General features: G+C 35.1%; 3 protein-coding genes across 6 annotated transcripts in view; 2 read left to right on the forward strand and 1 right to left on the reverse strand.

The window, feature by feature from the left end:
* The window catches only part of LOC132193339 (calcium uptake protein 1 homolog, mitochondrial-like), a 29,444-nt gene extending 25,670 nt beyond the window's left edge, over positions 1-3,774 (reverse strand). Inside the window, exons 1-7 of one of the 4 annotated variants that reach the window (XM_059613946.1) lie at positions 3,538-3,774; positions 3,177-3,464; positions 2,949-3,117; positions 1,861-2,023; positions 1,741-1,778; positions 921-953; positions 561-675 (exon numbers count right to left, since the gene is read on the reverse strand). In XM_059613946.1, the coding sequence (XP_059469929.1) occupies positions 561-675; positions 921-953; positions 1,741-1,778; positions 1,861-2,023; positions 2,949-3,117; positions 3,177-3,445 (787 nt within the window). In that variant the 5' untranslated portion in view covers positions 3,446-3,464; positions 3,538-3,774. Of the gene's footprint in view, positions 1-560; positions 676-920; positions 954-1,740; positions 1,779-1,860; positions 2,024-2,731; positions 2,892-2,948; positions 3,118-3,176; positions 3,465-3,537 lie in introns of all 4 variants that reach the window. The other 3 variants (XM_059613947.1, XM_059613948.1, XM_059613949.1) reach the window with 3 other exon arrangements.
* A 34-nt stretch (positions 3,775-3,808) lies between these two features.
* On the forward strand, positions 3,809-5,014 carry LOC132193341 (DNA-directed RNA polymerase I subunit RPA12). Its single transcript, XM_059613951.1, has 3 exons — positions 3,809-4,047; positions 4,120-4,354; positions 4,824-5,014. The coding sequence occupies exons 1-3, from the start codon at positions 3,930-3,932 to the stop codon at positions 4,846-4,848; spliced, it is 378 nt and encodes a 125-aa protein (XP_059469934.1). The 5' UTR covers positions 3,809-3,929; the 3' UTR covers positions 4,849-5,014.
* A 453-nt stretch (positions 5,015-5,467) lies between these two features.
* The window catches only part of LOC132193580 (MAP kinase-interacting serine/threonine-protein kinase 1-like), a 41,689-nt gene continuing 28,107 nt past the window's right edge, over positions 5,468-19,049 (forward strand). The window contains exon 1 of the mRNA XM_059614338.1: positions 5,468-5,512. Coding sequence (XP_059470321.1) covers positions 5,483-5,512 — 30 coding nt within the window. The 5' untranslated portion in view covers positions 5,468-5,482. The remainder of the gene's footprint in view (positions 5,513-19,049) is intronic.

Consider the following 19,049-nt stretch of genomic DNA (forward strand, 5'->3'; position numbering starts at 1 on the left):
GTTTTGAGGATTTTGGGGTTTTTCGAGGGAAATGTTTTGCTGTTGGGATTCGAGAAGGTTGACAATTATCGCGAATGACACGTTGTGTAATTGTATTCTTCCTACAGCACAGCTACAATTCAATAATGACCTAGTCTAGCTGTTAAGGCACCGTACTATATTTTTACTTTGATATACGAGCTTTTCAGAAAAGAATTTTTGTCTTATTTATATATAATGGTTTGTCTCGCTTGTAATTTTAAATGTAGACGTGAATGTGAACTATAACGAGCGCAAGTTTAGCAGGAATAATTATTACTATATAAGCAGCCAAAAGTTAAAGTTAAGTTGTTCAGAGTTTTAATAATGAGCATATTAAAAAAAAAGACTGCTTGCGACGCAACTTTCAAATTAATGCAGTTCTCGAAAAACGAAACACACTATAGGCTTAGAAGCTCACAGCGCGAAAACTGTACACGACACCTGGCAAAAACGTTAAACTTCCGTGATTTCAAATTACCCTATACTTGATACCAAACATCGATCCAAAGCGTGATAATGAAAAGAGAGATTGTACTCACTGGAGAGGACTGTGAGCAGGAAGATGTAGTCCGAGAAGGTGATGAGGCCAGAACTGCCCAGTTTGTAGAAAATGCTGTCTTTTTCCAGTTCCAGCTCCAGTTTATTGTGCATACTCTGAATAAAGAATTTTGAATTAACTCACAAGAATTAACTGTAGACTTTTATTTGAAGAGTTTTATGAAAAAAAAATCTTGAAAGACACCCAAATTATGAATCTGTCTCTAGCTAAATTTTTGATAAAGGCAAAAAATCCAATGAAGAGCTACATGCAGATTTAAAAATTCTGGATTAATTTTGGAGTGCAAAATTTTTCTAAAAAGAATAACAATGTAGAATGGGAATGAAATGAAAATACTAACACTAGCTTCAGCTGCAGTTGCAATTGTCATCGTCTGTAATAGAAATAAGTGAACGAAATGAACAGTGATATCTTTTAAACAAATAATAATTTATCAGCAACTCTGGACAGGGCATTAGAAGATGATTATGAGCTATTTCCAATGAAATTTATACAAAGAAATCCTCGCAAGTGCTGCAGCAAATCCTCCCAATCACCAAAAGCAACCTTTATTTGGGCTAATACTTTTCAAACTATCATGGCTAGAGACTAAATATTTACATCCCCCCAAAAGAGACCATGCAAAAACCTCACAGGTGCAATGGCAGATCTAATAGTTTTAATCCAAAATATGCGTGCCGAAGATTGAACTCAAAATGATTTAGATCAAAAGGAGAATGTTCTTTGATTTAGTTGAAGGTGCGGAAAAGACGAGTGATGGCGAATATATATAGAGCGAAAAATTCAGGTTTTCAATCAAAAACTCATGCCAGCAGATTTAGTAGACTTAGAAAACGGGAGATTAGTATACCTCAGTATGGGTCTGCATTCAGTGAAAGAGAAATGGAGGAGACGAATCACATATTTTGACAGATTTAGATTAGTCAGCAGTTTCTTGTTAGTCGCAAAATACAAAAAGGCATTCGAAGAAGGAGAGAAAGTGAAATATATTATATTTACAATCAGAACATCAGAATAGACGTTGAGATTTAGAAAATTGTAATTAAGTCATAAACTTTTTTTGAACGATTTAAAAGGCGATTATACAGTAGAGAATTTACATTTAATCAATAAGATTTGAGTGAAACGTGAGAAGCCACACTTAAACATCTATCTCATACCTTGGGGTCGTATCTCTTATACTGGTCCAAGCCAAGACCTAGAAAAATTTCAAAATTTAGCATCACCATTTACACAATACTAATTTAAATGCTAAAAGCTGCAAGCTTTCAAGCAAGTACCATCAGGTTGTTTCAAGCCTGGGGTCATGGACCTGAGGAAATCGTCAGGAGTCATGAAAACCTCGTAATCTCCATTCGGGTGACACACTTGCAACGTCGCAAAGTAGCGAAACACTTTATCAGGTGTTGAGTATTGGCGCATTCGGTTCTCATACTCGATTATCTAATAAAAACACAAACAGCATGCAAGAAAACACAATGAGCAAATTTGTGAAGGGTTTTTTTTAATTAAAATAATTGTTATGGCCTAAAGAGTCCGAATCTTGATTTTTTTTTCTTGTTATGCTTACAAGTAATGTTATTGAGATGAGACACCCCGATTTTGATGAAAGTTGGTATGCAACTTGCACTACCCTTGGGTGTTCAGGAATGGCTATCAAAAGTTGCCCAATTTCACAGGGGTTGGTAGTTTCCATTTAAACGCATGTTAAAAACGATTAAATGTAGGCAACAAAAGCGTCCTCTGTGTATATATTTTGCATACTTTCGATTTCTCCAATGTAATTCAAATAACATGGAGTTTAAATGGCAAAACTTGAACAAGGGAAATTGGGCAAAAATTAATAGCCATTCTGGGGTACCTGGGGTACCAATGGGTAGTAAAAGTTGTACACAAATTTTCATCAAAATCGGGGTGTCTCACCTCAATACCATTACTTGTTAGTAGAATTTTTGTATTTTTTGTTCATGAGGGTTTATCAATAAAATAAAATGCAAAAATTTAGAGCAGTTAGTAAGTCTATTAGCGAGTTTCAAAATAGCATGCCTGTTATTGACAAATGGAACATAAAAACCAAACCACCCATTTATAAATCAATATTATTTCAAAATCGTTGACTGGACAACAAAAATGCACACTATTTGGGCCTACCCTCTGGCTGCAGCATGCCTGGCAAGAGGGATCTGATAAAATCGAGGGGTGTCATGAGGACTTCCCCATCCAAATTGCTACCCAATTTAACCGTAGCGAAATATCGGAAGATCTTATCAGGGGTGGAGTAGAGTCGAATTCTGTTCTCGTACTCCATTATCTAGGCGTTAAAATGAAATATTCCATATTTTCTGCAACTCTAAAACCCTAAACTCACTTTTCTATCCCTGAACCCAATCTTTTCCCTGCTCTTCTTCTTTTTCTTTCCCTCGTCGTGCTCTCCGTGTTCCTCTCCGTTCTGCTCTTTCTCGTCGGCCCTGTTGACTTCAATTTGAGAGGCAGCGTCCACTTTGGGGAAGAACTTGTGGTAAATCGTCTTTGCAATACTATAAATATAAAGATCATTGTAATGAGATGACATATTAAAATTTTCATTAAATCTTGCAGTGGGTAATCGATGAGAATTCCAGTCATGAGCAAGCCCATCATGGCCAAGTAAATCTTGGTAAATGTTGGGGTCTTATCCGGCCTGTGCCCAAAGTCCTTGTTTTCCCGCCTGAACTGGAACCGTTTGGCGGCCAGTCCATCGCTGTCTCGTCTGAGGACATAAACCTTCTGAAGAGTGGTGTAAGTGTTGGCGCCAAGGACTCGGTGGACAGAGTTCTTGGCCAATTGCATCCGGGCCAGACGGCCTGCGACCTGACTTGCCAGCATTGCGACTGCGGACGAACGCCTGAGGAGTGATTTTGATAATTACTAGGTGCGTGGTCTTGACCTAAAAACAACCAATTCGGCCTTTTCTTTACCTTTTTAGCCCAAACGCTCAGCTTTATTCCTCGCACATGTGGTTTCGTCTCAAGCGAGATTCTCGAGATTTTCCAAAAAAACTACACCATTCAGTGAAAGATTTGCAAATTTCGACGATAAACCTGTCAACTGCAGAGATAATAAAGGCCAAAATTTTTTTATTTCGATATATTATCACGAATTGCAAAATTCCAATGTTATTTTAGCAGCTGATGTTATCGTCAGTGTAGCCAACCGTACACCAGAAGTCCCGAATGTCGCAGAAAAGGGGGCGTGGCCTGACCAATGAAACCTCACCTAAGGACGACCACACGTGCCTGTCTTCAAGCCAAATAATTTTGGTTCTGAGTTTGCTTTTGTATATGTTTTGTATATAAATTTGAATTTCATCATGACAACTCCGATTTCAAATATGGACTTTTGTGCTTCGTGCGGCTCAATCATGCCGGTGTTGCAGCCAAACGGTGGCTTGACTTGCTACACCTGCACCAAGTCTTACCCTGTTGATGGTATGAATTAGATTTTTGTTTATTATTATTTTTCCTTGCTTTCTATGTATAAAAAAAAATTATTCTCAACAGAACTGGATGCAAACGAGGTTCACTACGTCCTTCACTTCAATTCTGTTGACGCCGATCAGTTGGAAACTGAGAAAAAGAGGAAGAAGAAAAGGAAACATGCTGCGGCCGAAGCCGAGGGACCCGTCGTTGAAAGAAAGTGTCCCAAGTGTGGAAACGACGTCATGTCCTACGCCACCCTGCAGCTCAGATCTGCCGATGAAGGTCAAACTGTTTTCTACACCTGTACTAAATGCAAGTGAGTATAAGCATAAAAATATAATTTTAACATCTCATCGGTTGCAAGGAAATATTTTTGTATGTATTTTATTGATATATAGTAGCACTTTTTATAATATTATAAGAAATTTTATAACTTACAGTTTGATGTATCCTTTGAATACATAGTTTGATAATTTAAATTGATGGCGATATGATTTTGATTAGGTGAAATTGTCATTATATTTTTTTTTTAATTATTTATAAAAATTACTTAAAGAAAAAGTTAATTTTAATCTAAATATATCAATGTTACTTTTATTTTTGCAATATTGGTCACTAAAATTTTGAAAAAGATTTAGTTTAGTATTCCTTAAACAAAAATTGAATACATACATAGTTGATTTTATTAAAAAAAATTTAATTTTAATTGGGCCACCATAGCTTAATGTTTAAGTAGATCAATTAAGGAAAAGTCATTGTTAAAAATTTGTTCATTTCTGTTACAGATATAAGGAGACGGAGAATTCTTAAATTTACAAGAAAAGAAGACTCTTGATTTTATACTTTGTAATTAATAATTTCTATAATGTATTTTTCGCATTAAAATAGATTTCTGTTAATAACGAATGCTTTAGTATAAAAAAACTGTGATAATTACATTCTAAATTGATCTTTAACAGATTGAAACCTTATTAAAATCACGTAAAATCAGTCATAAAATATTTAGTATTACTAAAACTTTATTTCCAAGAAGAATTAAAACTTACACCAAATATGGAAATATTTCCTGAAAGTTTTTGCTGCACTTCAATTTCTGTTTTAAATTATAAATTAAATGCAGTTAAATCTGTTTTTTTTTTTTAATTGAATTGTGCTCGCAAAAAATAAATGATAGCTCCTGAGAGTCATGCAATATAATGGGCATGCATGTACCGCCGGTTGCATACATCTTCGACCTTGTAAAGTTAGAAAGTGGTTGTTTTTCCCGATTTAAACCGAGGGTAGCATCCTTTAGGTAACAAAATATTCATAAATCAGTTTAATTCTATCCGTGCGATTCGTCAGGGCTGAGCCGAAATCGCTAACGAATGCGCCAAATAGAAATAAAAGGGCGCAAAGTGATCGATCGCGTCGCCCTCTCTCGTCAGCTAGCGATGAGGCAGCCATGGCGGCTGTGCGGGAAGAGCCTCAACGGGTGAGTAAATGCAACTTTTCCACTGGTCGCGAGCGCCCGACGCGATGCACTTTCCCGCGGCGCGAACCGTGAATGTCGCCGCTTCGGTTCGGCCACGTTTTCCGGACGCTCGGGACGCCCGAAATGCGGCAAATGCGGTTTCATCTGTTGCTATGTCCGAGTGCGCACCAATCCGAGCAAGATTCGCGAATTCCGTTTTTGCGTCGCCGGCCGTGATTCGCACGAATTTTTTTCCAGACCGACGCTCCGTTTTCTAATTAAACTCAGATCCTCCCTAGCATTTGAAAAAGCCGGAGATGAAAAATGAAAATCCGAAATTTCCATTTTCAAACGTAAAAACCGCTTTCGGAATGAATTGTACAGCCTTGAACGGAAATCGTTAAGTCCTTTTTTGGAAGGCCCTTATTAGCAAAAACTACGCACTTTCTTTCAATGACAGTTAAACCAAATATAAACAGATTCAAAAATTATTTAAGAAAAATAATAATTTTATTCCATAGCAAAATTTCGTCGGAATGGGAAGGATTTGTCAAAATTTTGATTTGACAGTTGGAAGAGAAATATTTTTATTTTCGAGTAAAGTTTGCCAAGTGGCCAAAAGATAGCGCCACCGATACCGGTTGAGTTTGGTCCTGAATTTGGAGAATTTCAATGGCAAACCCAGGGGTGGTGCGAGTTTTATAGATTTTGTACTAATCATGAGAGTCATAGTCGGGAGAGAATAGAATGTTCTTGAAAATGTTAAGCAGGTTTGAAGCTTCGAGAAAGTTTCAAAGTACATAGACAGGGCGGAAGATTGATCTGTTTTTATTAATATATTATTTCGGTAAATAATTTTTTCATTAGCTGTTTACAAACATAAATTGTTTTCCTGAATCTAATACTATCAATGAAGGAAGTCCCGACCTTTTTCATTTTTATCAAATAATAAAAAAACGTACTTTGTAGTATTAATGTTGATCTAATTTTTGTCGTATTTCGGGGAGTTGAGAAAATCATTATTACCTTGATGAGGGTAATAGTAAATTTTTCAAATTTTTGAACATCATTAACAAGGAAATTATTAAAAGAAATCTACTGCATTAATAATTGGACTGGAAAAGTAAAAATTATAAAATAAAAAATGATAATGATAATGAGCTTGAAAACTTTCAAAATTTAACAAACAAAAAATACTCAATTTACCAAAATTAAATGATTTTCATTGCTTTGAGAGATTCTCAGAGTAAATTATAAAGCATTTCATTAGTTTCACAGCTATTCATTTTTTAATTTAAGTTCTATAATTTAGAACCAGGCAATTTGGAGCTGAACAAGTTTGTTTACTTTTTTATTAAACAAAATTAATAATTGAATCACTTTTTATATTTTTAAATTTAGTTTCACTCCAGTTATTCAAGCAATGAAGTAATAATTGTAATAAAATGTGCTTTAAAAAATCCAGATTTTAAATTAAATTTTATTGATATTGCTCGACAGTGAATTTGTAAATAGCAATTTTTGGAATTAAATTATTTTCATAATATTTTGAAGCAATCTTATATTAAAACATTTATTTAATCACAAAAAAATATTTAATCATATAAATTGTGTAAAACTGATCGACTTTCTGAATCGTCCAAACAAACAATAAATCATTCTGCAGCACAAAGAAACTATCCCGGGTCATATAAAAAGCTTTTAACAACACAGAAACGTCTGATCCGAGGATAGAGTTGAGCTCTGCCCAATTCGCCTCAGCTAAATTGAAAGGCTTTGCAAAGGAAAGAAGCGTCGGGGCGAGGAAGACCGGCAAATTGGTCTCGCCGGCGAAAATTTGTATCTGCACTGCTGCAGATTCGCCAACAGTGCTAATTCAATCAACACAAAAGTATGTGCATGGGAAATTTTTATTTATTTTCCAGCGACGCTCTCGGTGCGCCGAAAGGCGGATGTGAATTATTTATTTATAGAGGAGTGCGAACGAGGAGTGTGTTTGGAACAAGTAGGGAAAGAGTTGGCCGGCCAGAGAGGTCCTTGGCCCGCCGCGCTCGCCCAATTTTAAATACAAGCAAGCTTAGATTTGCATGCACCGTCGCTCGGCGTTGGCGATCGCCGCGTTTGATATGTAAACAAAACGCAAAGTGCACAACTTGGTAATTATCCGGGGCAGCAGCGGCTCGCTTGGCCTCGATCGGCTAATTTGAATGTCCGACAGTGAAAATATTGTGTGTCAACTTTGGATAGTAAAAAGAGAGATTCATTCATAATAATCACAACCAAAAAATTAAAATTTTTGTGTTCAAATAATTAAATTAAGCACATGCAGGAAATAATTGGGGATTTTTTCCCTAAAAATGATGAAATTTAATCTCGACCAAAGGATTATTTAAGTAAGTAATTTTTTCCAGATTAAGTCTTAAATATTTGATGAAGACCAATGATTTTTTTAATCTCAAAGAAAAGTCACAAGAATATAAAATGCAAAGAAACTGAGAATAGAAAAAATAGTTAATTTTGTTTGGTTATATGTCGAGCTGATACAATAAAATTGTTCATATTTCATTTATAAATAGAAAAAGTAGAAAGTAAAAAATAATTAATTTTCTTAAAAAGATACTCCAAATATTGAAAAATTAGTGAAAACATGACCAATCACATTCTTTTTAACCCCAAATTTTCATTACATTTGAATTTTGTGTCGAACCTGGCCAAATTTAGTTAAAATTTTAATTAAATAAAAAAAAATTGAACAAAATTTGCACGAAATTTAACATTTTTTATTTTATTTTAGCGCAAGGTCTCAATGCTATATAATTAAAAATAAAAAAGTATTAAAGTTTTTTCTTATTAGTTTAACCTCTTGTGTGCGTAACACACCTTGACGATGTACAGCGCGAGCCTCTCAAACAATCCATGCTAATTACTTGGCCTGATTGCAACATTCCTGCCTTGAGAGCAAAAGTGGTGGGGCCTTAAAAGGATGAATTATTCAACTTCGGTGCGATTATCCGCTCAAATGGAGTCGTGCGCGCGCCGAAATTGCGATCGTTACGCACCCAGTATGGTAATCAACTTTTTCGCCGTGCGCGAATTTCGTCTGGAGAGCGATTTGAGTAATGGTTGATAATTTATCAGTCCGGACTTTCCGAAACGTGCGAGCTTGTATTTATACGGTTAAGTGAAAAGTACACTTTGTTATCTCCACACTCGCTGCGGGGAAGGAGAGAAAGAAAAATTGCGCGAATGTTGTATTTTCTGGGCGAGACGAAATTGTTATTGCGAACTGTCCGCTGCAAACGCAGCCCTTGGGGGTAAGCGAGTGAAAGACAAACAACGCTAAATACAAAGGTGTTTGCGGTTTTCCAGAAGCTCAAACACAACACGAGAGCACTGTAGGTGGTTTGCACACAGCCTACTTTCAACTAGAGCCACTTTTCCTCTGGCTCGAGCTGGATTTTATTTTAATTTAGAAAGGGATGAAGTTTTGAAATAAAACGCTAAGAAGAGATCAATGCCTTATAGCGTGAAATGAAACTATATCAATATTATTAAAATCTGCAAAAAAACATTAAAATTTTAAATATTTTAATTTTCTTATCATTTAAATTTTAAAAAGTATCTATAATTTATGTTTATTTTTTCTATTCAATTATTAATTTTATATTTATAATTTTATTATTTAGATTTTATTACAATTTGACTTTGCTTTTATTCACTTTATAGTACTTTTCCCCTACTAATCATTTTCTTATTATTTATTAAAAAATGAATAAATAAGAATACTTCGCTTGCTTTCGTCATTGCTAAAGACTATATAAGGAATATATTTAGGTATATTTGAGATGGCTTCTTAAATTAAAAATCAATTGCTTAGTAAACAATCAAAAAACAAATTATGTACTTCATTTTTTTAAATCAAAGAAAACAGACTTATTTGCCTCTAACAATAAAACCTGGTGCTAAGATAAATGGGGAGTAACTTATGATAGAATAAACGCAATTTGCAACTAAAATTTGGAGTTCAAACCGTAAAAAAAATTGCAAATATTCATTGAGAAAATTACATTCATTTTTCATTTTATATTTATGCGAGGTAGGGCCCGGTTTTAAATTTTTATTTCCTCTAGTGTTGACTTACTTTTATTTTAACACTTGCGCCATGTCCAATATTAACTATCCAGGTTTGGTAAATTTAACTTTTACTGCTAAACTGCTCTTAAATTTAATTATACATAATTTTTTAATGTATTAAAAAGTAAGTAAGTAAAATAATAAATTTTATAACAATTCTCATAAATTAGTAAAAAGAAATTTAACCGTCCAGAATTTTCCTTTGCTTCTTTTTAACCCACAGAGTTGATTAAATTTGTATTTGGAATCAAGTCGGAAATAGAAAAGCAAGCTATATTCTCTTGAACATTCTGAGCAGTCCTTGGTGGAGGACGAGAGTGCAGAGCTCCGTCGACTGCTCACCCGATACCTTGCGGACAAACTGAAAAGCAGCGATGCACTTGGTGAGCACGGCATGCACAGCAGAACGAACGATCGCTCCAGCTCTCGAGCTTGTTTATTATGAATTTCTCCTTGAGCCGCGACCGCCCTTGGAAGCACCTTCAAAGCGCGCTTCACCTGCCAGAATCGCCGGTTTCGCTCTTGCCCACACTCCAGCCGATGAACTTTTAGCGCACCAAGATAGGTGTCGCAAGAAAGAAAAGTTCAATTCCCACAGCTTTTCTTTCTCGCGGTGTAATAATAATCATTATTACGACAAGGCGCCACGTCCTGCGGCCGCCGCTGCGCCCAAAAACACTACTTTTCTCGTGCGCCGTGCTGCGTTCAAAAGTGCATTCCCGAGCGTTGCCTTTTCTCGTTTGCTGCGACGCAGTTTCCGAGTCGAAATATATAAGAATTTACGAGAGCTAGATGAGATATTATTAAAGTTGGCCTTTATATTAGGAGGCTCAGATTAAAAGGATAATAATGCGTGCAAGATTATCTCTCTACTGATCTTTTATACGGGAGATAAGTTGCAGCTAAAAAGCTCATAAGCGTCAATTATAAGGCGAGATAAGACAGTTTGAAAGCATTAAACTTACTTAATGTTTAAAGTAAATGTTTAAATGAGAATAACAAGATTAAAAATAAGATTAAAGTTCTTTTAGTTTTTAAGTTAATACGAATTTTTTTAAATTAAATTTATTTTTATTATTTTTAAATAGTTTTTTTAGCGAATAATTGCTACAAATTTTGACTCTGCTTATGTTGGTGAAAAAAAAACAATAAAGATTTTAATATGATATAAATAATACCGAAGTTACAGGCGATTGTTATTAATATCTAAAAATAAACCTGGAAAGACATTCCATTGATAGTTAGAAGTTCAATTAATATTTTAAAAATTATTGCATCAAATATATAACCAATATTTTCTGACTCATAATTATGTCCGCCAACAATAAGATCTAATCAAATTAATCCAACCAAATTTTGAAGAACGCTAAAGTAAATTAAATGATTAATCTATAATTTGCAACCTTAGGAGTTAAAACTAGTTTTTGTTTTTAAATTTATCTCTCCAATTTTAAAATAGTATTTATATGTTCCAGAGCTTCAGATTTTACAAAGAAAAGCTATAGTCAGTTTTATTTTACATAGTGCAAGCTCTGCGTCGCAGTTGAAAATTAAATTAGAGAGACCGCAAAACACCGCTTTTCCAGCAGAGAGAAGTAATAGCTCAGTTTCGTAATTTACTGCTGGGTGTCCAACTCAAAACTAGCTCTCGTACACAGGAAAGCTGGGCACACAATAATTTTCCTCGTGCGCTGCGCCAGTTGAAGCAGGTCGTAAATCAGGGCTGCGTGACGCCGCCGCCGCTAGGGAGTTGCCAAGACCCAGAAAAAGCAGGGATGCAGATTGATTATAAGTGCAGCGTAATTGTTGCATTTCGTGCTCGAGAGAGATGCATTTTCTGATTTTAACTAACAATAAGCAAGAAATCGTGCTCTGTTTAGCACAAATGCGTGTTGCCGAGATCGTGCATGATGCACTTCGAATGTTCATAATTGCATTTTTTTCTAATGTCCATCCAAGCGTCGTCCTTCGCCCTGCATTCGCGACCTGCGTGATCATTTTGGAAAAATCCCCGCACGTGGCTCACGTGCAAGTTGTACAGTAGTGGAAAACGTGCAGAGATATGTTTTAGAATTTCCAGAACCATCATTTCGCATTTTACAACAAAATATGGTTTTGCGTCAGAGTCAGACAACGAGTTTCGGTGCAAATAAATTTTATACTTTCGCTTCCGTAACAGACAGCACATTAAAATTTGAAACTTTGTGGTCAGGATGTTCTGATTTATTGTATACTCTTTGACGAGCTCCCCTGTGTTTAACAGGAAAAACAATAAAATGTTGAACGGCAGAAAAATGGAAAATTCTGCTTTTCAGCTTTCATAAATTTTTGAAAAATCGTCCATTCCCGTTGTAAAATAAAGCAGCACTTTCAATTTCTATTCATCAATAATTTCAATTTTAAAATAATATAACCAAACTTCTGGTTTAATAATTTGGAAATTTAAATTAAATTTTGGAAAAATAACCACTGATTTCAATTTTAGTTGCAAATTATGTTTTAAAATGAATTATTATGGAAGTGTGAGCATTTATGATGAAATTTATAAATAAAATATTATTCACTCTGATTTTTATAAAGTTCCCTTGATTAGCATTAATTTTTCAAATCAAAGCCTATTAATTAATCAAATTTATTTATTAATTACTCCCGCGTCTCTCATTTGAAATAGAAATGTGATGCTGTTGCTTAAAATATGAAAATTTATGAAGCTATTTTTAAATTTATTTTAATAATTCTTTTTAAATAATTAAATATAAGCCAATTTTAAAATAATTTCCTTTCGCTCTAAATACCCACGCAAGCACTTACAAAATTATTCTCTGCAGCCAGAATAGCAAATCTCGGGTGTCCATCCGACGGCCAAGTACATAAGCATTCAATAAAGTTGCTCTTGGGTAGGCAGCCCATCCATATATGCAAATTTGTGCTCCATCGGCAGACGAAGTTGTGAGTGAGAAGCATTCACTCGGCAGTCAAAGGCGGAATTGCGCCTCAACTTGGCACTCGCAGTCCAGGAAAAGCAAATACGCGTCGTCGTTTCGCGCCTGCCTTCGTTTTTATATTTGCAATTTTTTGTGCAGGACGTTTTCTGCTGCTGACAATTGAGCTCCCTGTTCGAGCAGCCGAGCCTGAAATTCGCTCTCAAAGAACAAACTGCGCATCAGACGGAATTTTTTTTCTTTTCTGCTCGCAAAGGCATCTCGTTTTCGCGAGTCAGGTTTCGGGATGCGCATTTTTTTCGTGCAGTTGCTTTTATGCAAAAACCTGATTATTTAACGAGATGACTCATCTTTTGTGTCTCGCCGTGCGCGACCTAATTCTGGCAACATCACGCGGTGATGATGATTCCCGGCGAATTTTCGCGAAAAACGGAAAAGTCACACCTGATTCTGACTCATTATCACATGTGTTAGAGAGGAAAATCGGTCAAGGTGAGTCTGGGAAGTTTCAAAAGAGTGTTACAGGGCTGTTCTCTATGGAAAACGAGTTTTTATATCGATGAAATGACAAATTATGTGACTAGGGGAATTTTGTTTCATTTTGAACTTGCCAACACTTATTTGGCATTGACACACTTTTAATTCAATTATTTTTTAGTTTGTTTTTTTTTCACTCACAGCCAGTTGAAATTGCTGCTCTCTTATTTAATAGTTGTTTCAATAAGAATTTCCAAAAAATTTCAGCAATAAGTATTTACCCATTTATTTTTTATGACGGACTTTTTTAATAATTCTTGGAGCTTCCTCAACTTTTTGCAACATATTTATCTCTTCACCAAATTTTTAAAAATTTATATTAGCCTAATGAGCTAATTAAGCTCCATCGCCATTCTTCCCTCCTCTCCTGCTTTTTTCTTTTTCCCTGAAGTCGAGCTCATCGCAACTTTTCTTTAAAATTTTTAGGAACAATAGCTGGTGGATGAAACTCCGAGGTAATTACAAAAGCCAATTCAACCGAAATTCTGCGTCTTTTGTCTTTTCTTTCTCGCACAGTTAACGCTCAGCAGAATCCCTTTTGTCTTCCATAAAAAATCCACGTTGCGATGAGCAGTGGCAAAATAAAAAATAAAACTGCCAATTTCAAATGCGGGAAGAAAATAATCAATCACGTGAAGAGACAAATACAAAAGCGAGATTAGATAATTGATATATTTTAGGCCGCGCGTCAGTCACGTTAATGTGCAAAATCGCGAAAAACGCTCTTTGCGCCCAACTTCAACCATTCGCACGTCATGTGATCGCGATTATGTAAACGCTCGAGTGAAACAAAGAAGAAGCCCCTATCGAGTCTGTCGCAATGAAATCTTATTACTCCGCGCGCCCTTAATCAGATTAACCCCCGCAGGTGGCCTTATATGGGCATGTGATAGTCGTACAGGGTGGTGTGACTCTTTTCGTTTCAACTCCACTTTCCTTTTCTGTTTTTCCTCTCGTCCTTGACCTCTGTCTATATGTCAAGTGCAGTTTTTCAATAGATGTGCCGCGAGAGATTATAACGCGACTTTCCTCCAAGTTCTTTGGCTCGATATTTATATTTTCATTCATCCGTGCCACTGCATGAGAGTTTTTGCAATCGCCGCATGAATGCAAGCTGGTTTTTGTCAGCTCTATTATTATTATTATACAGAAAACATTACTTCATACAATTTGAAATCTGAGCAGGATGATGCAATCTTATATGAATATGCTGGAAATCAACATTTTTTTATTTATAATTTATTTTTACAATGCAATTGATCATTTTGTGACGTTAGATTTATTTATTTTTAATATTTATTAATTAAAAACCAGAGCTTGTTGGAAGTAAATTGTATGAATTTAAATTATAAAAATGGTAACGAATAGAATAGTATTTTTTTTTAATCACTGAATTATCCGCATATTGATTTCCCTTGCATTTTAAATATTATAGACTTATCAACTCTCATAAAGCCAATTGATATAAAAATTAAAAAAAAACCGGCATATTGATACAGTTTAAAATTATTCATTTAACAATCTTTTTTTTAATCAAATAGTTTTGTTAATTTTAAATTTTTCAAGAACATTTTAGATGGTTCTAGAATCTTTGTTACAAGTCCAGTAAGCTTTAGACTGTCATTTTCATTCTCCTAGTTTGTCATAGAGGAAACGTTAATTGCTTTTCCCAAGTGCCACGAGCATATTATATCTGCACCGTGTTGCAACTCCACGCCACAGCTGATGAGGACACTTTTCGCAGCAACATGAAGTTATTAACTTGTAACTTTGTGCCAAGTTTGACTGTCTCTTGACAGCACCGGCAGCTGCCTATGTGGCTGGAAAATGTAAAGCACCTCGAGAAGGGCCCCAAGAATTATATCTGGATATAACAGAAAGCCGCGGCAAACTTTTGCCCGCAGTACTCTTGCCTGCTCAAGAGTACTCCATCCCTGTTTTCTGCTGGCTCGGAGGATTCGAGGGATTGCATTATTCTTTTTTCATGAGGGGGAGCAATTCCATTTCCGCTGCTTTGGGATTTACTCTGAAACTTTTGGAATTAAAAACAGAAGAGAGTGGACGAAGGCGAAATGAAAGTTACTTTTACAACTAATCAAAAATGGAGTTCAACGTAATATTATTTAAAAGTTCGTTTCAGAAATTAATTATTGTATTAAAAATAAGTCAAAATTTTAAATTTTATGAAAGAAGTCCTGATTTGAATTGTTTTATTAATAAGGGATGAAATCATGATTCCAATGTTTGACCTTTTCCCCGCCAAAACCAGTTGATTTTTCAGTTTCAGAAGAGGTCTAGAAATATTAACCTATGATTCAAACGCTTTTAGCGGGAAAATGTGAACCATTTGATGAGTTTTATTCCTAAGGAGTGCAATTTTTTATTCGCAGTCTCGATCTGCCTGCAATTTTCTGTTATTTCCCCTTTCTGATTGTGAGTAAAAATCATTATACGGGGGAGTCCCTTTAAGACAAGTCCTCCAAGTTTTGCAATAAAGTGCACTCGATGAACAAAATTATGAATGAAGTTTTCATTAATATCTATAGGATAGAACATTTTGTTTACACCAACTTTCTTCACAAACAAATCTAGCTTATTCATTTTTAATTTTGTTTATCCGAGTGCACTTTGTTGCAAAACTTGTTCTTGGTTTGCGTTGGTTCGACCGTTTGCGGTGCATGCATGCTTATTCATTCACCGCATTCACGTCAGTATAAACTCATGTACAAACAAGTTGGTGTACTCCTTGAGGCTTGTTGAATATTAGATTACCAGACGCGATGTGTTCCAGCGTGGCTGCTACATTTGCGTTGGATCGGCTCGACGTCATTGTCCTCGATATCGCTGATGGAAACAAATTCACTCTCTGCCCTGTTTTGCTACACTTCTCTCCAAATTTGCATCAATGAATTTTAAAGTCGCGAACGGGATGATATGTCAACAACCTTGGGGCGCGTCTCTCTCACGAAAAATTATACAGCGAGCGCTTTTTCGAGTGACTTCCCTGTCATTCGGCGGGCTTCCCATGCTAAAAATATTAACCCGCCGCTCGGCTGACGGCCGCAGTTAAATGCACCTTTAAACTTTCAAGCGCACAAGTTTGCCAAAATTTCTGACGGCTGACGCTGATGTTAACACGATTCTTGACGCAAATCGCCCCCATTACAGTATTTTATGACCCCTATTACGTACGGATCCTCTCAAGGATCTTTATTTTATGGAGATTTTCCTTTGGAGAGAATTCATCATCGCTTCCTTACAATTTATTACAAAATATTTATAAATTTTTGGATATACCTGCAATAATTTATCGTTGTAAAAAAATGGCAATATAATTAGTAAAAAATATTCTTTATGAATAATATTTTACAATTTTATATTATATTCTACAATAATTCACGATGTTAAGCCTTTTAACTGGAATTTAATCAAATCATAAATATTTGATTGTAAATTTTATATCAATATTTTCTAAAAAAAAAAAATCAATAATTAACTATTTATAAAAACAGAACGTTGCAAGGTGTGAAGTTAAAGTTTAATTCATATTATTCTGAACTTGACAAGTCATCACCTTTAATGTTGAAATATTCCAGGTCATGCAAGTAATGACCTGTCGTATAAACGTGATAAAAATTGGACATTTATACCATCGCGTGCGCATTGCTTGACCGCAGTTTCATATCAGCATAGTGCGTTTTTGAATTATATATACACAGCGTTGTGCATTAGTCACGAGCACGCCCTCTTTCATCAGCATTTTTGCTTCGAGGAAAGACATCGTACGATCGCCTTGTTCGCAACACGATGTCCGACCTTATCAAGCGGCCTGCTGATTAATTAATGAAATTGTTGCTTATACGCGAGCTTTTTAGCCACGGTCGGTCATGTGACTGTCGCGCGCTGTGTTCATTGACTCAAAGCGTGTCGCAACAACAACAAATTTTTGGGTTATTTCATTCAAATTCTGAATATCATAATTTTTTTGTGTTTTCTATTTATTTTTATCATGGCTTTTTCTCATCTCTCTATTTAATCCTTAAGACTATTTCAACGTTATGTGTATAACTATTACATTCTAATCATCATGAATCAACCCTCGATTGTGAATTTCTACAACAATATTACATTTTTAAACAAACCGTAATCTGGATTTAACTTTTATTCCAAATTATTTGCATAAAATATCTAATTAAATTGAATATAAATAGCTTAGATAATATGACAACAGCTAATCAAAGGAGGTGCGGAAGTTTGCACTACCAAAATGTATAATTCCATCCTAACGATTGACTTATTTTATATTTTTACACCTCATTAAGCATTTTAGAACTTCTTGTAATATTCTTGCAATATTAAATTGTTTTTTACTATTCCAATGAACAAAAACATTAATAATATCGTTTTAACATTTTATTTAAAAATATATATATTTAATAAACAAATTAAAAAATAGCAATTTAACAAATGAAATAGTTGAATTAAAGTATAATATAAAAATGTTATTAATTATTATATTAGTTTTAACGTGTTGTGCAATTCTTTTTTTTTCAAAACGTGTCGACTCATTAAATCCATAGTGTGCTAATTGCATATTACGTGGTTGGTTTATTTTCAGTTTGCATTCGTGAAACCGAGATGGTGCAATACACACAAATCAACAGCAGCAGCTTCTCTGCGCCTTCCCGCATTTTCCGCTCTCCCCAATTAGCATTTTCTTATCTTGTGCAATAAACCGCGCTCGACTGGCGCTGCAGCTATTTTCGCCCTAGCAAAATCCATCTGCCTGTGCGTGTATGGAAACCTCTCTCAGCATTTATTGCTATTAGCTGGCAATCTCTACGGTGGAGCGATGGCAGACAAGTCGCGGCTTCGGTTTTACGGCCGCAAACACCATCCTCGCCACAAATAATATCCTGTCGATTGTGGAAGCCCTCGAAAGAGAGTTTCCCCTCGTCTCCATGTGGATCAAGGTCGCTTTAAATGGCCATTGTGCTACCTGATCGCACCTTTTCCTCCCCTACGTCTCAGGGCTGTACCTTTAAATCCCAACGAGGCGCATTCCGCAGGTGGTGCGCGTCTCCTTTTGTCCGCCTTGTTTTCACACACGAGCCTGTTCAAACTTGTTGCAGCACGCTGATTCTGCAGAAAAAGTTGTTTCAAGCTGCCATGCAAACAGATCGCTTTTTTACCCTCAGAGTGATTTACCTTTCGGTGGAAACCTTACGTTTGGAAGCTAATTTCATTTGACGAATGGAGAAAATTTTACAGCTTATTTTCTATAAAAAGAAGAAAATTGTATCATGAAGTTTAATTAAACTAAAAAAAACTTCTTTTTATAATGGCTGCAAAATAAATAATAATTTAATAACAGTTAAAAGTTATTAAAAGTAAATAATGTTATGTTTATGAATAAAAATTTCACCAAACATAAAAAAACTAATCACTTTTGCTCTTTATTGGCCATTGAGAATTACTACGAAGGAAGATTAAACAATTCTCTAAATATATCCAATATTTCACTCAGTTTGATACAAAATTGGACAATTTAGGATATTAAAGTAACTATATAAATGGGAGGACTATTAAGGTACACATTATTAGAATATTATGGTTTTGATTAAATCAGTTAATTACTTCTTTTGTGATAATTATATTTTTATTTAAAATGGATGTTTTTTTTAATTAAATCTTTAGTTAAGTTGCAGAATAATGTTTATTAATCCGCCCCCTTAGAAGAGAAATTTAAATTGACAAATTATGTATTCTTGATTGCTTCTTCATCGACGATTTTGTTGAACTGGAAATTTCCATAAAACTAGAAAACAAATCTCTTTACTTCACAAAAACATGAGGTCAAACTAATATTATGTAAATTTAAGAAACTGCGTAAATATGTCTGAATGAAACCTCTGTTTTGCTACGTTGTATAAGCGATTTTCTGC

This window comes from Neocloeon triangulifer, unplaced genomic scaffold (genome assembly GCF_031216515.1).
Source record: "Neocloeon triangulifer isolate White Clay Creek 2 clone unplaced genomic scaffold, ASM3121651v1 ptg000004l, whole genome shotgun sequence".
NCBI lineage: Eukaryota > Metazoa > Arthropoda > Insecta > Ephemeroptera > Baetidae > Neocloeon > Neocloeon triangulifer.